Source organism: Pseudophryne corroboree, chromosome 3 (genome assembly GCF_028390025.1).
Source record: "Pseudophryne corroboree isolate aPseCor3 chromosome 3, aPseCor3.hap2, whole genome shotgun sequence".
Lineage (NCBI taxonomy): Eukaryota > Metazoa > Chordata > Amphibia > Anura > Myobatrachidae > Pseudophryne > Pseudophryne corroboree.
In genome coordinates, this window is record NC_086446.1 from 328,462,148 (window position 1) to 328,484,563 (window position 22,416).

At 43.4% G+C, this 22,416-nt stretch overlaps 1 protein-coding gene across 1 annotated transcript in view; it reads right to left on the minus strand.

Annotated features, from left to right (window-relative positions):
* The window catches only part of ADA (adenosine deaminase), a 145,526-nt gene extending 123,868 nt beyond the window's left edge, over positions 1–21,658 (minus strand). Inside the window, exon 1 of the mRNA XM_063959561.1 lies at positions 21,562–21,658. Within this exon, the coding sequence (XP_063815631.1) occupies positions 21,562–21,594 (33 nt within the window). The 5' untranslated portion in view covers positions 21,595–21,658. The remainder of the gene's footprint in view (positions 1–21,561) is intronic.
* Positions 21,659–22,416: the final 758 nt, after the last annotated feature.

Genomic DNA, 22,416 nt, shown 5'->3' on the forward strand with positions numbered 1-22,416 from the left:
AGAGCCTCTGTTTTCCTAATCTGCACCGTACTGGCGACATAGATCTTCAAAGCTCTGACCACATCGAGAGATTTTGACTCCGCCAAGGCGTCAGTAGCCACTGGCACCACAATTGGCTGGTTAACATGAAATTATGAAACCACTTTTGGCAGAAATTGCTGACGAGTTCTCAACTCCGCTCTATCAGCATGGAAAATCAAAAAGGGGCTTTTGTGAGACAAAGCCGCCAACTCAGACACTCGCCTTGCAGACGCCAAGGCCAACAACATGACCACTTTCCAAGTAAGGAATTTTAACTCAACCTTGCGCAAAGGTTCAAACCAATGTGATTGCAAGAATTGCAACACCACATTAAGGTCCCATGGTGCCACAGGGGGCACAAAGGGAGGTTGGATGTGCAGCACTTCTTTTACGAAGGTCTGAACTTCTGGAAGGGAGGCCAATTCTTTTTGAAAAAAAGATCGACAAGGCCGAAATCTGTACTTTAATAGAGCCTAACTTTAGGCCCGCATCCACACCTGCTTGTAGGAAATGGAGCAAACGCCCCAGGTGAAATTCTTCCGTAGGAGCCTTCTTGGATTCACACCAAGACACATATTTTCTCCAAATACAGTGGTAATGCTTTGCCGTTACTTCTTTTCTAGCCTGAAGAAGTGTAGGAATGACTTCACTGGGAATACCCTTTCGGGCTAGGATTTGTCGTTCAACTGCCATGCCGTCAAACACAGCCGCGGTAAGTCCTAATACACGCACGGACCCTGTTGTAACAGGTCCTCCCGAAGAGGAAGAAGCCAGGGATCTTCTATGAGCAACTCCTGAAGATCTGGATACCCGGCCCTTTTTGGCCAATCTGGAACAATGAGGATCGCCTGAACCCTTGTTCTTCTTAAATTTTTTATCACCTTTGGAATGAGTGGAAGTGGAGGGAACACATAGACCGACTGAAACACCCACGGTGTCACTAGGGCCTCCACCGCTATCGCCTGAGGGTCCCTTGACCTGGAACAATAATTCTGAAGTTTCTTGTTGAGGCGGGATGCCATCATGTCCACTTGAGGAACTCCCCAACGACTTGTCACTTCTGCAAAGACCTCTTGATGAAGACCCCACTCTCCTGGATGGAGATCATGCCTGCTGAGGAAGTCTGCTTCCCAGTTGTCCACTCCTGGAATGAAGACCGCTGCCAGAGCGCTGGCATGTCTTTCCGCCCAGCGAAGAATCTTCTTCGTGGCCTCGGCCATCGCAGCTCTGCTCTTTGTTCCGCCTTGGCGGTTTATGTACGCCACTGCTGTCACGTTGTCTGACTGAATCAGGACCGGTAGACATCGAAGAAGATGTTCTGCTTGCAGTATGCCGTTGTGGATGGCTCTTAATTCCAGGATGTTTATGTGTAAACAAGCTTCCTGACTTGACCACTTTCCCTGAAAGTTTCTTCCCTGTGTGACTGCTCCACAGCCTCGGAGGCTTGCATCTGTGGTCACCAGGATTCAATCCTGAATCCCGAACCTGCGTCCCTCCAGAAGGTGAGAACTGTGCAGCCACCACAGAAGGCAAATTCTTGTCCTGGGAGATAGAATTATTTTCTGGTGCATGTCCAGGTGAGACCCGGACCACTGGTCCAGCAGGTTCTACTGAAACACCCTGGCATGGAACCTGCCATATGGAATGGCCTCGTAGGCCGCCACCATCTTCCCCAGCAACCGAGTGCAGTGAAGAACTGACACCCTTGCCGGTTTCAGAATCTGTTTTACCATGTCCTGTATTTCCAAAGCTTTTTCCACTGGAAGAAAAACTCTCTGCAATTCTGTATCCAGAATCATACCCAGGTACGACAGCCGTGTCGTTGGATCCAACTGTGATTTTGGCAGATTGAAGAGCCAACCGTGTTGTTGCAGAATCGTCAGTGAAAGAGCAACATTCTTCAACAATTTCTCCTTGGACCTCGCCTTTATGAGGAGATCGTACAAGTACGGGATAATTGTGATTCCCTGCTTTCGCAGGAGAACCATCATTTCCGCCATTACTTTGGTGAAAATCCTCGGAGCCGTTGACAGACCAAACAGCAACGTCTGAAATTGGTAATGACAATCCTGCACAGCAAATCTCAGGTAAGCCTGATGTGGAGGATATATGGGGACATGTAAGTAGGCATCTTTTATGTCGACCGACACCATAAAATCCCCCTCCTCCAGACTGGAGATCACTGCTCGTAGAGAATCCATCTTGAACTTGAATTTTTTTAGAAAGAAATTGATGGATTTTAGGTTTAGAATCGGTCTGACTGAGCCATCCGGCTTCGGGAACACGAACAGGCTCGAATAAAAACCTTCCCCCTGTTGAGACGGGGGTACCGTGACAATCACTTGATTTTGACACAACTTTAGTATCGCATCGCTTACTATCTCCCTTTCTGGAAGAGAAGCTGGCAAGGCCTATTTGAAAAATTGGTGAGGGGGCACGTCTTGAAACTCTAACTTGTACCCTTGGGTTACTATGTCTACTATCCAAGGATCCAGGTCCGAGTGCATCCAGACCTGACTGAAGAGTTTGAGACGTGCCCCCACTGGAGCGGACTCCCGCAGAGGAGCCCCAGCGTCATGCGGTGGATTTGGTAGAAGCCGGAGAGGACTTCTGCTCCTGGGAACTAGCCACAGCCTGTGACCTTTTTCCCCTTCCTCTCCCCCTCGCAGCAAGGAAGGAGGACCCATGTCCTTTTTTGAATTTGTTGGGCCGAAAGGACTGCATTTGATAGTGAGGCGATTTCTTCTGCTGTGCAGGAACATAAGGTAAAAAAGATGACTTACCCGCGGTAGCCGTAGAGACCAGGTCAGTGAGGCCGTCACCAAACAAGACCTTACCGTTAAATGGTAAAGACTCTATCGCCTTCTCAGAATCAGCATTCCATTGATGAATCCACAATGCTCTCCTAGCAGAGACTGCCATGGCATTGGCCCTTGATCCCAAAAGGCCAATATCCCTTACTGCTTCTTTTAAATACGCTGCAGCATCCTTGATATGATCCAAGGTCAAAAATCTACCTCAGATGACAAGTTATCCGCCCACTTTTCAATAGCGCTACTCACCCATGCCGCAGCAACAGCAGGCCTGAGTAGCGACCCTGTAGTGACATAAATGGATTTCAGGGTACCTTCCTGTCTACGATCCGCAGGATCCTTCAGGGCTGCCGTGTCAGGGGACGGAAGCGCCACCTTTTTGGACAGACGCGACAAAGCTTTGTCTACCGTGGGGATTGACTCCCAGCTGTCCCTGTCCCCAGAGGGAAACTGATATGCCATTGGGATTCTTTTGGGAACATGTATCTTTTTGTCGGGATTTTCCCAAGCTTTTTCAAAAAGTGCATTCAGTTCATGAGAGGGAGCAAACATTACCTCAGGTTTCTTGCCTTTAAACATACAGACCCTCGTATCAGGAACAGCAGGGTCCTCAGTGATATGTAAAACGTCTTTTATCGCCACAATCATGTACTGAATACTCTTAGCCAGTTTTGGATGTAATCTGGCATCACTATAGGCGACACTGGAATCAGAGTCCGTGTCGGTATCTGTATCTGCTATTTGGGCAAATGCACGTTTCTGTGACCCCAAAGGGGTCTGGACCTGTGACAAAGCATCTTCCATGGATTTCCTCCATGTCTGGTTCTTAGACTCAGATTTATCAAACCTCTTAGCCAACTTAGTCACATTTGTATTTAAAACACTCAGCATATTGACCCAATCATCCGTCGGCGGTGCCGACACTGTCACTCTCACAGAACTGTCAGTCCCCACACCAGCCTCCTCCTGGGAAGAGCAATCAGCCTCAGACATGTCGACACACACACGTACCGACAGCCACAAACACACTGGGCTATAGGGGACAGACCCACAGCAGAGCCTGTTAGAAAGACACAGAGAGAGTTCAGCCAGCTCACACCCAGCGCCTATCCCGGTTCTGAAGTCAGTAACAATACTGCCCAGACCTGCTAGCGCTTTTATCAAACAATATAATTCACCAATTACTAGTGCCCCCCCCGTTTTGCACCCTGTAACTTAGACAGCAGTGTGGAGGATCAGGGCCAGCGTCTCTGCAGCCTTCTGTGAAGAGAGAAATGGCACTGGTGAGAGCTATGCGGCTAAGCCCCGACATGGCGCGCTTCAGTCCCGCTCAAAATTCTTTATACTGGTGGGGGTCCCTTAACAAGTGCCTGGGCACTGTTATATTGCATGCCAGTGGTATTTGCGGCCCCCCCATGCGCCCTGCACCGCTGTGATCAGTGTGGGAGCATGGCGCGCAGCGCGGCCGCTGCGCGGTACCTCAAGCCGTCTTCTGCCGTCACTGAAGTCTTCTGATCTTCTCATACTCACCCGGCTTCTATCTTCCAGCTTTGTGAGGGGGTGACGGCGCGGCTCCGGGAACAAGCAACTAGGCGTACCGTAGTGATCGAACCCTCTGGAGCTAATGGTGTCCAGTAGCCTAAGAAGCAGAGCCCTTGAACTCTTAAGAAGTAGGGCTGCTTCTCTCCCCTCACTCCCACGAAGCAGGGAGCCTGTAGCCAGCAGGTCTCCCTGAAAATAAAAAACCTAAATAAAGTATTTTTCTGAGAAACTCAGGAGAGCTCCTCAGTGTGCATCCAGTCTCGCTGGGCACAGAATCTAACTGGAGTCTGGAGGAGGGGCATAGAGGGAGGAACCAGTTCACACCCATTCAAAGTCTTATAGTGTACCCATGTCTCCTGCGGATCCCGTCTATACCCCAAAGTTCTTGAAGCATCACCAGCATCCTCTAGGACGTATGAGAAATATCATATGCAAATAGAAGAACAAAGAAGCAACATAGTGTGTATCGTTTATAACCACTGTAAGATATTAATGCACATTCTTGTAAGGCTTATTAGGGAACCAGCTATTCCCAAGCAAATCAACAGCCTTAATAGCAGAAAGTTAAAAAAGCATATAAAAGTTTAATAAATCAATAACATACAATGGCTGGAAGACACACATACAAGATTTAAAAATATAGAAAGCTTATCTGTCTATTAGAGGAGATATCAGGAGGCAGTCTCAATGCGTTTCATCCATCAATGACTGGACTTCATCCAGAGCAGTTGGGACTCCTCATAGCTGCAGTAAGGAGTACATACTTTCCAGAGAAGTATTAACATTATGACCCCTCATACCATCATTGTTGTATGTGTTGATCTTTATTAATGTTAAAGATAAAAGTAAGGTCCTGTTATTTACTGATGATGTAAATTGATGTTTAAGATCTAAAAAGAATATTTTGTCATTTACTAAGATTTAGCCTCTGTGATCTTTTGCATATGGTGTATGATGACCTTTGCCAAATACATTATTTCCAGTTGGGATCTATATTCAAATTAGAGCTGATCAATTAAATATGACATAGGCACTACTACAGCAATCTGCATTAATTGCATGTTATCTGCTGATGAAGTTGTACTGGTATGTATAATCCATGTGATTGGAGATAAGTTCAAATTTATAAAAGTGTGATCACGTATTGTTATGTACATTATACTAATCATTATGTGCTACATTTTATATATATATATATATTAAGTTGAAACTTTAATTGGATATGCGAATCACATTAATTATTAGTTGTCATTATGTACAGTATTATATACCAATTTGTATATATACATTCGTAGACTTTGAGTCTGCTTGTATTACATTTTAATTTAAATTGGTGTTTTTAAGAAATTGTATATGTAAGACTGGCAAAAAGCCATTTTGTAGTATTTTTGTCAACCCTGTTCTTCCTCCTTCATTGTGTAATACAGGTTGAGTATCCCTTATCCAAAATGCTTGGGACCAGAAGTATTTTGGATATCGGATTTTTCCGTATTTTGGAATAATTGCATACTATAATGAGATATCATGGCGATAGGACCCAAGTTTAAGCACAGAATGCATTTATGTTTCATATACACCTTATACACACAGCCTGAAGGTAATTTTAGCCAATATTTTTTATAACTTTGTGCATTAAACAAAGTGTGTCTACATTCACACAAATCATTTATGTTACATATACACCTTATACACACAGCCTGAAGGTCATTAAATACAATATTTTTAATAACTTTGTGAATTAAATAAAGTTTGTGTACAATGAGCCATCATAAAACAAAAGTTTCACTATCTCAGTCCTACTCAAAAAATTCCGTATTTCGGAATATTTGGATATGGGATACTCAACCTGTATATATATACATGATATATGTGATGATGGTTTTTCAGATATTCCATTTAGTGGACTGTTATTCCATATTTCTATTTGGTTGACTGTTATTTTACATCTTCACTATGTTCAATCCGCTATAATCAAGAGTGTCAATGATGAACATTCTATATGCAGGATTTTGGTATGTATATCTTGGTAAGATGTTGTATGGATACCATCAATATATGAAATTTAAATTGATTGATATCTTTTTGCACCACCTAGATTGTAAGCCCCTGATGAAGTCCTACGGATGAAATGCATTGGGTTATAATCAACGATATTGATAAACTTCAAAAGAAGAATATTTGTCAGAAATCACAATTGTTTCAATTGAATGATATCAATACAAACTATTTAAACAAATGGATAACATTTTTTGTGTAACTTCGTCATAGCTTTTTATTCATTGTCAATGTTTGAATAAAATAAAGGTTCTATGTATATGTTGGTGACTATAACTTCTGATCAATTAGATAATTTGAGATTTGAACATACCAAACAATATATAGCTCCCTTGGGATCATTTCTCAATGTTTGTAATTGTGCCATTGTAATTCGTTTAACAGGAAGTATTTCCCATAGCTGTAGCTCTCCTTGTATTAGCGCGAAGTAGGGTCTTAAAAGCCATCCTATATATATATATATATATATATATCAAATCCAATTGTACAGGCACTCACCAATCTGCTTCAACACGTATTTATTTTACCTTACAGGTAACAGATGATGACATTCAATAGCAGCATGTCGGTAGTTGTGTCAGAGACTATCGACATGCTGCTATTGAATGTCACCACCTGTTACCTTTAAGGTAAAATAAATAAGTTTTGAAGCAAATTGGTGAGTGCCTGTACAATTGGATTTGATATTTATAGACTTGTTCAGGCCATTATGGAGCACCGCCTAGTGATTCTATTGGAGTAGTGAGTTTGGTTTTATATATATATATATATATATATATACACTGCTCAAAAAAATAAAGGGAACACTAAAACAACACAATGTAACTCCAAGTCAATCACACTTCTGTGAAATCAAACTGTCCACTTAGGAAGCAACACTGATTGACAATCAATTCACATGCTGTTGTGCAAATGGAATAGACAACAGATGGAAATTATAGGCAATTAGCAAGACACCCCCAATGAAGGAGTTGTTCTGCAGGTGGTGACCACAGACCACTTCTCAGCTCCTATGCTTTCTGGCTGATGTTTTGGTCACTTTTGAAAGCTGGCAGTGCTTTCACTCTAGTGGTAGCATGAGACGGAGTCTACAACCCACACAAGTGGCTCAGGTAGTGCAGCTCATCCAGGATGGCACATCAATGCGAGCTGTGGCAAGAAGGTTTGCTGTGTCTGTCAGCGTAGTGTCCAGAGCATGGAGGCGCTACCAGGAGACAGGCCAGTACATCAGGAGACGTGGAGGAGGCCGTAGGAGGGCAACAACCCAGCAGCAGGACCGCTACCTCCGCCTTTGTGCAAGGAAGAACACTGCCAGAGCCCTGCAAAATGACCTCCAGCAAGCCACAAATGTGCATGTGTCTACTCAAACGATCAGAAACAGACTCCATGAGGGTGGTATGAGGGCCCGACGTCCACAGGTGGGGGTTGTGCTTACAGCCCAACACCGTGCAGGACGTTTGACATTTGCCAGAGAACACCAAGATTGGCAAATTCGCCACTGGTGTCCTGTGCTCTTCACAGATGAAAGCAGGTTCTCACTGAGCACATGTGACAAACGTGACAGAGTCTGGAGACGCCAAGGAGAACGTTCTGCTGCCTGCAACATCCTCCAGCATGACTGGTTTGGTAGTGGGTCAGTAATGGTGTGGGGAGGCATTTCTTTGGGGGGCCGCACAGCCCTCCATGTGCTCGCCAGAGGTAGCCTGACTGCCATTAGGTACCGAGATGAGATCCTCAGACCCCTTGTGAGACCATATGCTGGTGCGGTTGGCCCTGGGTTCCTCCTAATGCAAGACAATGCTAGACCTCATGTGGCTGGAGTTTGTCAGCGGTTCCTGCAAGACGAAGGCATTGATGCTATGGACTGGCCCGCCCGTTCCCCAGACCTGAATCCAATTGAGCACATCTGGGACATCATGTCTCGCTCCATCCACCAACGCCACATTGCACCACAGACTGTCCAGGAGTTGGCGGATGCTTTAGTCCAGGTCTGGGAGGAGATCCCTCAGGAGACCATCCGCCACCTCATCAGGAGCATGCCCAGGCATTGTAGGGAGGTCATACAGGCACGTGGAGGCCACACACACTACTGAGCCTTATTTTGACTTGTTTTAAGGACATTACATCAAAGTTGGATCAGCCTGTAGTGTGTTTTTCCACTTTAATTTTGAGTGTGACTCCAAATTTGATTTCCATTGATAATTTTTGTGTGATTTTGACGTTAGCACATTCAACTGTGTAAAGAACAAAGTATTTGATAAGAATATTTTATTAATTCAGATCTAGGATGTGTTATGTTAGTGTTCCCGTTATTATTTTGAGCAGTATATATATATATATATATATATATATATATATGGGATTCAAATAGACAAAATTATCTTCAGCAGCATTGCAGCAAAACAGAGATAAAGGACCAGCATATCCTTTTTATAATAAAGTGCAAGGCGATTTTTAATCCATAAATGTCTTTTCCATAGTACAAATGCTCAGGTCAAGGCAGTGTAACATACTACAAGCAAGTGCAAGTGGCAAACACCATGAAGCGTGATGATGAACCAAGCTCTCATGAGGATCACCACAGGATACCACAAACAATACTAACTAAAAATAGTACAACAGCACTGGGTAAGAAAAAATGTTGTTTCCATTGTTCACACTGTAATGTGTACAAACACATGGGTTAAAAAAAACATTTTCTTATACAATAGCTGACAATAAAGAACTTAAAATGTGAAAGTTAGTTACATATAATACCACTAATGTATTTTATTTGATTAAGTGTGTGTGTGTGTGTGTGTGTGTGTGTGTGTGTGTGTGTGTGTGTGTACCGCTATTTATGAATATAATGAAAAGACCGTTAAAGAGCTCCCTTTTTGTGACTAATGATAGCAGCTATGAGCTATGTTCCTATTGGCTGTTGCGGCTGGGGTGCCTTATTTAAGTGGCAACATGTGGAAATTAAATTCCAGTTGGCAGCAATGAAATGTTTTTAGTGATCTCCTTGTTTGTGCTATCAAAAAATAATTGAATCTAATTAGATGATCCTTGCAACTAGGACTGCAGCTGGAATCTCACATCCAGGACAGTGGGTCTTGGTAGATCATGTTCGGAAGGCAACTTCTTTCTGATAAGCTGTATTGCTATGATTTTCATATACACACTTTTCCTTAGTTTTACTGTCAATAAATAAAAAAATGATGACACAATTGCCAGCCATCGATCTGTATGGGGTACCTATAGTGTGGGGAGATATTGCAGAGCAGCATATATCTACAGCAATTGTATTTATCATGTGGTCCTCCAGCTGGAACTACACAACCCAGCATTCCCTACCACAGTTTTGTTATTACTGTTAAAACTGTGGCAGGGTATGCTGAGATGTATAGTTCCATAGCAGCTAGAGGCCAATATGTTGAATATCCATGATCTATAAGATACCATATGAAAATTCATGATAACAAAGCACATTACAGATATCAGCACTGCCATCATGAATTTGACCAGCATTCATTTCTATACACATTGCTATTCATCTGGGAGCAGGAATCTAATGATCAGTGGGTTTGACAAATCTATGCAGGGCCGGCTCCAGGCATGTTTGACTGGAGCGAGGTGCTGGGATTTTAAGGACGGCCGGGCATTTCTAATGTGGTGCCAGCCATCAGCCAATCATAGCTCGCAGGCCCGCAGTGGTGGCTCCTGATTGGCTGCCGGGCCACAAGCTTTGATTGTGGTGAAAAAGAATGGCAGATCATAAGCAAAGGTGCAAGTTTATTGTTTTTGGTGACCGAAAGTAACCTCACCGCTGACCGCAAAGTTCCCACCATTGGCTACAATGGAGCGCATGGGCGCTACATTGTATCTCTGCCGTGTGCTGCCTCACAGACACTACAGGAGCACACAGCCAATCAGGAGAGTGCCACGATGTGGCGCTCCCTGATTGGCTGAAGGGACCCTCTTTGACAGGAGTCAGGGGGGTCCTGGCAGTCGGGGAAAGGGGTCCCATGTGTAAACACGGGACCCATTTCAGTGCGTGGTCGGGTTTCCGTTTTTTTGTTTTGCCAAGTACGTGGATTATACTTTGGACACAATCTACACTGGATTATGTGAGTATAATTTTTTTCACAGGTCCCCCAAGGATTCTACATGGAGAAGAGGGCCGAGCCTTGTGGGAACATAGGTAAGTATGTATGTATGGAGGTGTGCATGTATGTAATAAACTTATACTTTCACGGTGTGTGTGCCCTGTTTTTTTTGGGGTATTTTTTTAGTAGTAGTGCTACAGGTACCAGCGTGCCAGGTTTTCCACCGCATGCTGGTACTTGTGGTTCTCCAAGTACCAACTTGCGGGGGAGGCTTGCTGGGACTTGTAGTACTGCTACTAAAAACAATATTCACATTTTTTACACATGGCTATCAGCCCCCCATCCGCCGCCCTTGGATGGGGGGGGACAGCCTCGGGCTTCACCCCTGGCCCTTGGGTGGCTGGAGGGGGGGGACCCCTTGATTTAAGGGGTTCCCACTCCTCCAGGGTACCCCGGCCAGGGGTGACTAGTTGGGTATGTAATGCCAGGGCCGCAGGGACCAGTATAAAAGTGTCCCCCGGCTGTGGCATTATGTACCTGGCTAGTGGAGACCGGTGCTGGTTACAAAAATATGGGGGACCCCTACGCTTTTTGTCCCCCGTATTTTTGGAACCAGGACCAGGCGCAGAGCCCGGTGCTGGTTGATGAAATATGGGGGAACCCCTGTTATTTTCCCCCCCATATTTTGTCAACCAGGACTGGCTCAAAGAGCCCGAGGCTGGTTGTGCTTAGGAGGGGGGACTACACACAATTTTTTTCTGATTTTTAACGACTTTAAACACCTTTTTAAGGTACACAATGAAGCCCTGCATGGATCTCACAGATCCGGCCGGGATTACTTGTGTTTTGTCAGGCAGTGTTTTACTCATCACTCCCGTAAAACACTGCCTAACATTACGAATCACATCGACATCGGAAATTACGAATTGGGAAAAGTCGGCAGCTTAGTGAATGATCGTATCAGGATTCAAAAAGTTGCAGTAAAATGCACCGATACCATTCGAGTTCAAACACCCTTCAAAACGGCAGAAACACAAATCTTTGGAAATATACCCCCATGTATGAGGTCATTGTGTTGGAATGCAGTGTTTAGCTTTTGTCCAAACAGAACAATTAAATTTAAGCTGAAAGGTAATCATCCGTGCACAGAAGATTCTTCTGGTGGCCATCTGGCCCAGATGGTTTTTCATAAACTTTTAATGGTTAGCAAAGTTTGTCCAGAAGTAGTGCTTCCTTCTTGCTATCCTCCCATGCACACTATCCTTGATCAGTGTATTCTTGATGGTGTACTCATGGCTACTAACATCAGTCAGAGCAACAGATACTTTGATATCACCCTGGAATTGGTGGTCTCTCAGGATAGCATGTCTTGTTCTTTAAGTACTTTTTTGTTGGTCAACCACTGCTGGGAAAGGAACAATGGTGTCACATTTTCTTCACTTGTACACTAGTTGTCTGACATTTTTTTTTTGTGATAGCTAAAGTGTTTACAAAAGGTTCTGTAACTTTATCTAGCATGGTGAGCATGAAGAACTTCTTCATCAATCTTATGTGATTAAGGCACAGCATGCATCCACAAACCTGCATAGTGAAGGCTACATTTTTTTTAATATTGCAGGACCACCCTAACTCACATAGCTTCTGACTTTGATTAATTCCTTAACTGGAGTGGTTTACATACTTTTACTGTCAAAAAAAATTATGTTGGATCAATAAAAGAATGAGAAAATACGTCCAATTTGTGTGTTATTTGATTTAGTGGGTTTTCTTTATATAGGAGATATGAAAAAATGCAGTCATGGACACATTTGTTGGTACCCTTCCAGTGAAAAAAGATGAACCAATGTGTTTCTCGGAAATAACTTTAAACTGGCTAAAGTAACTGGCAGCCTGTATTGTTTATTCCATATTTAATAGAAATCAGACTTTGTACTTGATTTTTTGTTCAACAGAATATTTTAAATAATAAAACAAATAAAAATGGCTTGGACAAAACTGATTGGACCCATAACCCATATTTTGTTGAAGAACCTTCAGAGGCAATCACTGCAGTCGAGCAATTCCTATAGCTCTTAGTAAGACTTCTGCACCTGTCAACAAGTAGTCTGGCCCAATTCTTCATGAGCAAACTACTTCAGCTGTCTCAAGTTTGGGTATGTTTCATCTCTTTCCATAGATGTTCGATGGGATTCGGATCAGGGCTCATAGACAGCCACTTCAGACTAGTCCAAGGATTGTTTTTTTCTGATCCATTCTTGTGTGCTTTTAGCAGTGTTTTGGGTTATTATGCTTTTGGATTGACTGAGACAGAGCTTTCTGACACTAGGGGGTATATTTACTAAAATGGGAGTTCTATTTAAGATGGGATGTTGCCCATAGCAACCAATCAGATTCCAGGTATTATCTTCTAGAACAGGACTGGCCAAACCGGTCCTCGAGATCTACTAACAGTTCATGTTTTCCAGGCCTCCTGGAGACCTGTAGAATTGTCAGTTAGGAATGAATGCAGCACATCTTAATTAGTAATGACTACACCTGTGCACCAGCTAGGTGATCTGGAAAATGTGTACTGTTGGTAGATCTCGAGGACTGGTTTGGCCAGCCCTGTTCTAGAAGGTGCTAGATAAATGAGAAGTAAAATCTGATTGGTTGCTACGGGCAACATTCCATCTTAAATAGAACTCCCATCTTAGTAAATTTACCCCTTGGTTTCATGTTTCACTCCAGAATGCCTTGATAGTCTTGAGATTTCAATGTGTCCTGCACAGATTCAAGATACACCATGCTAAATGCAACAAAGTAGGGCCAAAACATAAACAAGCCTTCTGGGTCATTCCATGAAAATGGCCCTTTTTTTGTAACGTTTGTTACCAGTTTTCATGACAAGCTTTGCATCAAAATTAAAGCATATCATATACCACACAAACAACAATTACTTTGCACAAAATATTCAAAACACATACTCAAAAAAATATATTTCACATGAAATATATTTAATAATGTAACATTTGTTATCATGGAATGACCCTCTCCATGTTGCGCAGTAGATATGGGGGTCTAAGTGGATGGAGATAAAGTCCCAGCCAATCAGCTCCTAACAGACATGTCACAGGCTGAGCTTGAAAAATGACAGTTAGGAGCTGGTTGGCTGGGACTTTATCTCCATCCACTTTATCTCCATCTGAGGCTTAGTAAATAGACCTTAAAGTGTTCTTTTCTTTGAAAGCTTCATTTTCAAGCACTAATCTTAACAAACCAAAGGTCAGAGATTATTGATCCTTTTGGTAAATGTTCTCTTAGTACACATTAACATTCATAATGAAAGCATGGTTGGCTTTGGATGTACTGTAATGAGCCCTACACACTGGGCGATAACACTGCAAGATATGAACGATCTCGTTCATTAATGAATGAGATAGCGTTCATATCTGTCAGTGTGGAGGCACCAGCGATGAACGATGCGCGGCCACGCGCTCGTTCATCGCTGGTGCCCCGTCGGCTGTGCATGCAGGCCAATATGAACGAGATCGTCCATATTTGCCTGCACTTCTACGGAGCCGGGTGTCGGGGGGAGTGAAGAAACTTCACTCCCCCCGTCACTGCCCCCCGCCGCCGGGTCACCCGTCTGCCGTATCGGCGGTCGGGCAGCTCGGTGGCATATCGCCGTGTCTGTAGGGCCCATAAGACAATGTTACCAATACTACCAACTTCACAGACATTCTGTGATCATGTGGGTGCTGCGCTTTCCAGTAAGTACCGTGAAATGTGTAGTATAGAGGATAGTAGTGCTGCTTGCATCGCTGCATATTTGGGGCATATGTAATAGGGTCCGAGTTTGCTGGAGGTGCGGGATGCTGGACGAACCTTGGAGTTTTTTTTAAAGCGGCAATCATTTACAAGGCAAAACCATGCCTTGTAAATGACTGCTGCTTTAAAAAAAAAAAAACACCTCAGAGATCGTCCGGCAACCCGCACCTTTGGCAAACTCGGGCTCTATTACATATGCCCCCTGGTCTCCCCAATTGGCTACATCCCCCAAGGTACAATTTTTAACTCCTCCAAGCAAGTACTTTCTTTGTGGTGACATGTGCACAATAGGGTGTTAAGCCACATTCAAGGATGTATCTAGCACAGGGCTATCTCTAACCCCCCTGCACTAAAATTTAACAGGCACTATTGTACTGTTCATCACTTGGCAATGATCCCAGCAATTCAACAGCCAGGTGCCAATGGCCAGGACAATGGGATGGACCCCATAAACTGGATGTTTGGGAGATATGTGTATATCAAATATGCATGCTTTACAATCACCACTGTCTATTTTTTTTCTATGAGATTCAGAATAATTTATTTATATATATTTTTAAATTCATGATAAATGTTTAAAATCACTTTATGATCATGTGCTGTGAGCAAGTAATGATGAAGTATTGCTTAAATGCTTCTGGAAATTAGAATTAAAAGCTAGAAATTATACATTCTTTCAAAAGTGCCTATGACAGCATTAAAAGTTGCTTATTCCACAGATGCAGAATTAATCACAAAGCAGAGAGAATGTGAAGTAAGGGGACTTTTGGAAGATTTTGAAATCACATCATGTGAATGAGATAAACAAGACACTTAGGGGGTAATTCCAAGTTGATCGCAGCAGGAAATTTTTTAGCAGTTGGGCAAAACCATGTGCACTGCAGGGGGGGCAGATATAACATGTGCAGAGAGAGTTAGATTTGGGTGGGTTACCTTGTTTCTGTGCAGGGTAAATACTGGCTGTTTTATTTTTACACTGCAATTTAGATTTCAATTAAAACACACCCCACCCAAATCTAACTCTCTCTGCACATGTTATATCTGCCCCCCCCCCCCCCCCCCTGTAGTGCACATGGGGGGTAATTCTGACCCAATCGCAGTTTATCGCAGAGGTGCGATCGGGTCAGTACTAAGCATGAGCCTGCGCCGGTGCATGCCAGAAGGCCGAAGGCCGTCGTTGCCTAGCGATCGCCTCTGCCTGATTGACAGGCAGAGGTGGTCGATGGGTGGGAGGGGGCTGGACGGCGGCGTTAAGCCGCCATTTAGGGGGTGCGGTCTGGCCAATGCAGGCGTGGCCGGACCGTTGGGGATGCAGGCCGCGGCAGCTGCGTGACGACACACGCAGCCGATGCGACCCGGGCAGCGAAGAGGTTTTCCTGAAATGCAAATGGGGGTGGCACTGACATGCGGGGCGGACTAGCCCTGTGCTGGGCGTCCCCCCGCATGCCTGAGTGCCTGATCGTAGCTTTGCTAAATTTAGCACAGCTACGATCAACTCGGAATGACCCCTATGGTTTTGCCCAACTGCTAACAAATTTGCTGCTGTGATCAACTCTGAATTACCCCCAGAGTAGTAAGCATGTAAAGAGCTATGAAGTTGTAGTCCACAAGTTCCTTGCCTCCGTGCTAAAGGGCTCTGGATTATATAATCTTTATATATTTTGTAGGTTTTACATGGATCCATGAACTACAAATACTTGATGCTGCAAAATTCCATTCACATGTTTTTCTAATTAAATTCTGGGCATGTAGTATTAAAACAATTATGTCATCTGCAATATATCACAGTTATTGCAGAAAAGTACTTCAGCTTATAAGAATTGTATGTGACTCGGCTAAGTAAAAGCTGCAATACGCTTCTCAACTTAACAAATCAATTGCAGATGTTTTCATTAAAAAGCCATAACTACCACAGTGACAGGAGTGCAGCTGCTTCGGGACCCTTCAACTCAGGAGTTTACGCTGAAGGGAAAATGTGTCCGTCTGAGTATTTTCGCACTGTAGATGCCCTGCACAACAGAGTATGCAAGTACCAGAGATGCATCTCGGTTCAATCTACACTTCATACTTGCCTACTTTTGAAAAAGCATTTCAGGGTTATTGTGAAAGTAACACCTATCACTGCGGACATGTACTACTACATCTTAGAGGCGTGTCATAAAAATGACTTACATCCAAACGTAAATGAGGCCCAAAGTTAGTAAGATCTACTTTTTAAAGAAAATACACTGATATTTTTCAGGATTTGTTTATGTATGGTGTTTTATAAGAGGTTCCATATACTGTAAGTGGCCACAAGAAACCGTATTTCAAATTCATGTAGCCATAGGGATCATTAAGGCAGATGTATGAAGCATCGCTATGTGCCTTTGTGTCCTGCATTCCCTGCTTCCCCGCAATGTATGAAGCGGCTCTCAGTGGGGATTTAAGGAATGCACACAGCGCATACTGCAATAACGTCTGCTGTGCTGTGTGCATAGGAAGGCAATGGGCACCTGATGTATGAATGGTGAGGTGGCTCTTCACCTCACGATAATCCCCCTCTGTCCTTTCGCCAGGTCGGGGCTGGCGTTGGCTGTGTTGTACAGGGTTTTTTTTTTTGTCCTTTAAAAAAACTTTATTGCTCGCCGCCACGTCTCCCCTACGGCCTCTGACATCCCCCCCGCACGTCTCCTCAATGTCCACCACCGCACGACGGCCTCATAGCCTAACCATGCATGCGCCGCCTCACTCCGCAGGGCTCACTGTGAGCTGAGGTGACGGCGCATGCGTGCTAGTACAGCTAGCGGCGCTATCAGTCTGGTCTACGTGGGAGGACGCATATCACGGGAAGATGTCATAGCGCCCTCCCACATCCCATTTGAATGTATGTATCCCTGATCCCTCCCCCCCCCCCTCAAAAATTTTTTTTTTTTTTAATTCAACAGCTGCATAATGGGGGTACGGTGCAATCAGGGAGATTGCTGGTCTAATCAGGTTGTCAGGGAGAGTGCTACTATTCCAGGTAATGTCCTGCAGAGGGTGGACAACTATGCTACACTTGGGACTGAGAGGCTGGGCTGTAAGTGGTGAGGAGGTGTGTCAGTGCAACTGCGGGCTATGAAGTGTTGGACGGATGTGTACATTTGCATGTTTCCGGGTGTATAATTTGTAGTACAGGCTGGTGCAAGTGTGCCCTGATGATGGGGATGATAATGATGACACCTATCTAACTAAGGACACAGATACAGCAAAGATGCGTACAAATGTGCATATGGGAGAAAATGTGCATTTCTGTGTATGCAATGGACTATGCAACTATGGTGCCCACAATTGTCTATTTATGATCCTCCGCGGGTGTGGTATAATATGTCGATATTCTGAATGTCAACTTTAATTACGCCGACTCTGGCATATCAATATGTTTATTATGTCGACATTATGAATTTCAACAATTATAATGTTAATAATCCTATTTACCTCTAACCGCAACTTAACCCTCACCCTAATTTCATAATGTCAACATATTGAGGATGTTGACATTTTGACAGTATCAATATTTGGAATATCGACATGTTAAATGTCAAATATTCACCAAGTGAGGCAAATTATATACAAAGGTTAGCATTGCCAGCTGTTCCTGTAATTTGCAGCCAGTTGTTATTGCTGTGTCCCTGTAGTTTTATTTCTACAGAAAGTGGTTGTGCTGGGGTACACTGCATTCTGGTTTAATTTGGGGTATGGTTTGGACAGATAGGGGCTCTGGGCTTGTTTGTCCACTTTTTCCATATGTACTTGGAGAGCATTCAGAGGCACTCACTGAGACCTATGAAGTCTACATATGGCCTAAACATAAAATATACTGAGTGGAAGCTGCCATCTTCATTAATCTACCAATATAAAGTAAAATACCGTACAAAGATGATGAATTAGTGCCACCTTGTGGTTAGATTACACTGGGCAAGTAAAGCCAGTGTCTGACATTCTCATCTGAATGTTAGAAAGGTGGGTGCTTCTCTAACTAAACAGGCAGTGACCAACAGCAATGCACTTATGCCAGAGTAACTGAAATAACTGTGGTTTCACATGGACCTTTATGTGGTAAATATTTTACACTTTTACGTGTTTACTGCTTCAGTGAAATTAAATTTTTGTGAATATTTTGCGGCCATGACGTGTTCCCGTTTCTCTGGTGGTCACGGATATACATGTGGCTATCATTTGTTGTCCTATAATATTGCTCTAGTTATTTCTACCCACGAATACGATATTGAGTATTGTAATTTTTCCTACGTTTTGCACTATGTTATGTATCTAATATATTATGTTTTCTTTGATATTTTTCACAATACTCCTGTGATTATTGCTACTTTTTCTATTGAAATGCTTCAATAAAGAAAGAAATGTAAAAAAAAAAAAATTTTTGTGAATATTGTTCTAACCCACACAGTGACTGTATCAATAGTGTGTATGCAATACAATATAGGGAATCTTTGATAGTGGCTTTGCCTGATGAAGCAGTATAGAAAATTACAAGTTTCACAAATGTTAATAGCAGGCTGTAAACATTATTAATTGTAATAACTCGTAAACTAAATTGTAAGATCATGGGCGGGGTGTAATGAAGTCCGAGTTCAGCGGCCGTGCAGGATGCTGGCTGAACTCGGACATTTTTTTATAGAGGCAATCATTTACAAAGGTAAACCGTGCCTTGTAAATAATTGCTCCTTTAAAAATGCGTCCGATTTCGGCCGGCATAATGCACGGCCGCTGAACTCGGTCTTCATTACATCCCGAGCTATAGCTGAAGAATTTTAAGAGGTTTCTTCTGGAAAATGGAGTTGGCTGGACTTAATGGTGAAATGCATTATAATTCTTTGACTTGTGCTACCATATTACACAGCACACTACAGACAATTTGTAATCACTGATATCAGTCCCTTCCCCACTGGAAATTGCAGCCTAAACTCTTGACCATACAAATACATTCTAGGGTCTGTTTAATTAGAAGTAACCAACCGGTATGTTTTTGGACTTTGGGAGGAAACCAGAGGACTCGAAGGTAAACCATTTACACATGGGAAGAGCATACAAACCACAGATAGGGTGAAATTCAAATGTAATCGTGAGTCCCCGCACCCGCAAGCCAGCAGCTATTCAAATGTTGCTGCTGACGGGTGTGAGAATTTCATTTCAGTTCGCTACCCCTGGGGGTGGCGGGCTGAAATGCGCAAAAAATGACCCGTTTGGGTGCCCAAATGGGACTTTTTGCGTTGATAATGGGGCAGGGGAACAACTGTATATCGCCCCACAATCACCTGTCACTTTAGATGGGAGTTCGGGCGCAATTAAACAATTGAATTCCCCCCATAGTGTCCTTTGGTTGGAATCAAATGTGTGGTCCCAATGTTGGGCTATGCTAACCACTGTGCCACCATGTCAGCGTGATGTTGCAAGCTGCTCTATGGAGTGCAGAAAGTGATTACTCAAATTGTACCATAATACTAGGTTCTGCTTCTCTGCCTGAAGATTCCCCACCCTATTGCGACATACGGGGAGAGTCAGAAATGTATGTGTATACTAATTATATTCTGTTTTACATTTATCATGAATCCCAAGATTAGCAACAGCGCAGTTGATATATAAAAAGACATAGGGCCAGATTCAGAGATGGAAGAGACGGACTTATAAGCAGCTTTGAATTTCTGTCCGATTTGAAGGAGGAACATGCAGGAGCGGGGGCGTAGCCAGAACTTTGTGGGCCCCATAGCAACATTTTGATGGGACCCATCCCACTGCTTCTAGAGAGACACTTCTCTGCAGCAGTTGTTAATTTTATGCCCCATAATAGCTCCCTAGTTCATTTTATGAACCATCATAGAACAGTAGTGCCCTAGTTTCTTTTATGAATCGCAGTAGTGCTTAAGTGTCACATTTCAGAGCTGCCACTACACATTATGCCGCACAGCACCCCCAATTCACATTATGATATATAGTGCCCCGGTTCATATTATATAACATTAAAATGCCCTTCAGTGCATATTGTACCACACTACAATGAGCAGGTCCAGGGGCATACTATTGCAAGCCCCAAGGAAAAAGTTTGAAAGTACCCCTACGTAATACTCAATGGCGAAAAATTTATATGAACACATGTAACTTTGACAAGGAAAGTGGGCCCCTCTCAGCTCTGGGCCCCATAGCAGCAGCACTACTTGCACCTATGGTAGCTACGCTCTTGTGCAGGAGAAGTCTCAGTAGAAGAGACGCCTCCTGCATGTAGCTGCAATCCCAGCACTGCTGTTGCAAGCTGGGAACCAACATCGCAACCACTTGCCTCAGCTTACGCAGACCCTCGGATCTACCCTCCAAGAAAACGAGGGTGACCCGCCCCTATTTCCAAGAACGCAGGCCACCCCTGCCCACTACACACCCCTCAACACCACGAACTGCCAATCAGGCAGCGGCAGAGGTGAACTAAGGGCAACATTGCAAATATATATGTATATATCTATACACACACACTCACATTTTCTGATGGTACTCAATGGTGTGAGTACACTTCTTTTTTTTCTTAGTTCGCATTACTAGTGCCAGGAACCAGAAGAAAATAGTTTGCAGAACTGAATAAGCAATATATTACTCCCTCTACAGAAACCCAGCACCTACAGTAAAACATTATGAAAGCTTTATAACACCAATAAAAGTAATTATACTTAGGATAATGAAACGTATTTTATATCTTGTAGACAACATTCCTGCAATACAGACCAAAATGTACCCTATTTCAGAAAGCACTGTATTGTGTTGAATCTGGCAGGGAAATGGTTAAGCAGTGCTGCTTTGAGGAACTTGTCATAACTTAAAAAATAAATAAATATATGAATTTAAGAGAAATTGTCTGCGAGCTTCAACGTAGTATATCTGTAACTTTACTGTTTTATTCTTCAACAGTAATTAGTCCTCACTGTGCACATCTCTCCCGCATTCCATAGTAACAGCCAGTAGGAACTAGCTGCAAATGCCCCTATGGCTGATAACGGTAATCCTGGGCAGGAACATTCACAGCCACTACAACTCATCTCACACATACTTCTATCTAACACAGGTACATTATTAGTTTCATTGATGCAACCTAGTCCCAAGCAGAATAAATGGCTAAGGTCCTTTTCTTTATTTCTGCTATATGATTGTAAAAAAAATAAAAAATATAAAAATAAAACAAGGAAACATAATAGAAAAAAAAATGGCTTTACCTTCGGTTTATTAAAAGAGTAAGCCTTGTCCATTCTGCAAGTTGTTTTTCCCTTTGTGCCGTGTGTGCTGGATGACAGATAATACTGTCAGGTTCCCCCAGCCCCTCCCCGCCGCTGCCCGGCCCTCTGTAGTCGCTGCAGGCACGCCCCTACTGCTGCTCCTGTGGCACGCAGCTCATCCCGGGAGAGATAAACGCAGCAGCAGCTCCTCACTACTATGAGCCATACATGCAATAGGGTCAATGTGTGGGCCCGGCTCAGCAGTATGTATTTATGGAGGGTAATTAGACTATCACCTTAGCTGATTATTAATAATGTTCTACAGTGTTTGCAAGGTGTAGCTCCACATGATTGCATTGAGAGCCTTCAGATAAGAGGCATAAATAATGTTTCCTACCCAGCCTGTCCCTGACCTCTAAACAGACAGAATATTTACACCTGGCCACGATATGCCGCTTTCCAGGTGGAGGAGCGTGCTGGGACAGTTCTACAGAGAGCCATGGGTTTTTATTAGAGATGAGCGCCGGAAATTTTTCGGGTTTTGTGTTTTGGTTTTGGGTTCGGTTCCGCGGCCGTGTTTTGGGTTCGACCGCGTTTTGGCAAAACCTCACCGAATTTTTTTTGTCGGATTCGGGTGTGTTTTGGATTCGGGTGTTTTTTTCAAAAAACCCTAAAAAACAGCTTAAATCATAGAATTTGGGGGTCATTTTGATCCCAAAGTATTATTAACCTCAAAAACCATAATTTACACTCATTTTCAGTCTATTCTGAATACCTCACACCTCACAATATTATTTTTAGTCCTAAAATTTGCACCGAGGTCGCTGTGTGAGTAAGATAAGCGACCCTAGTGGC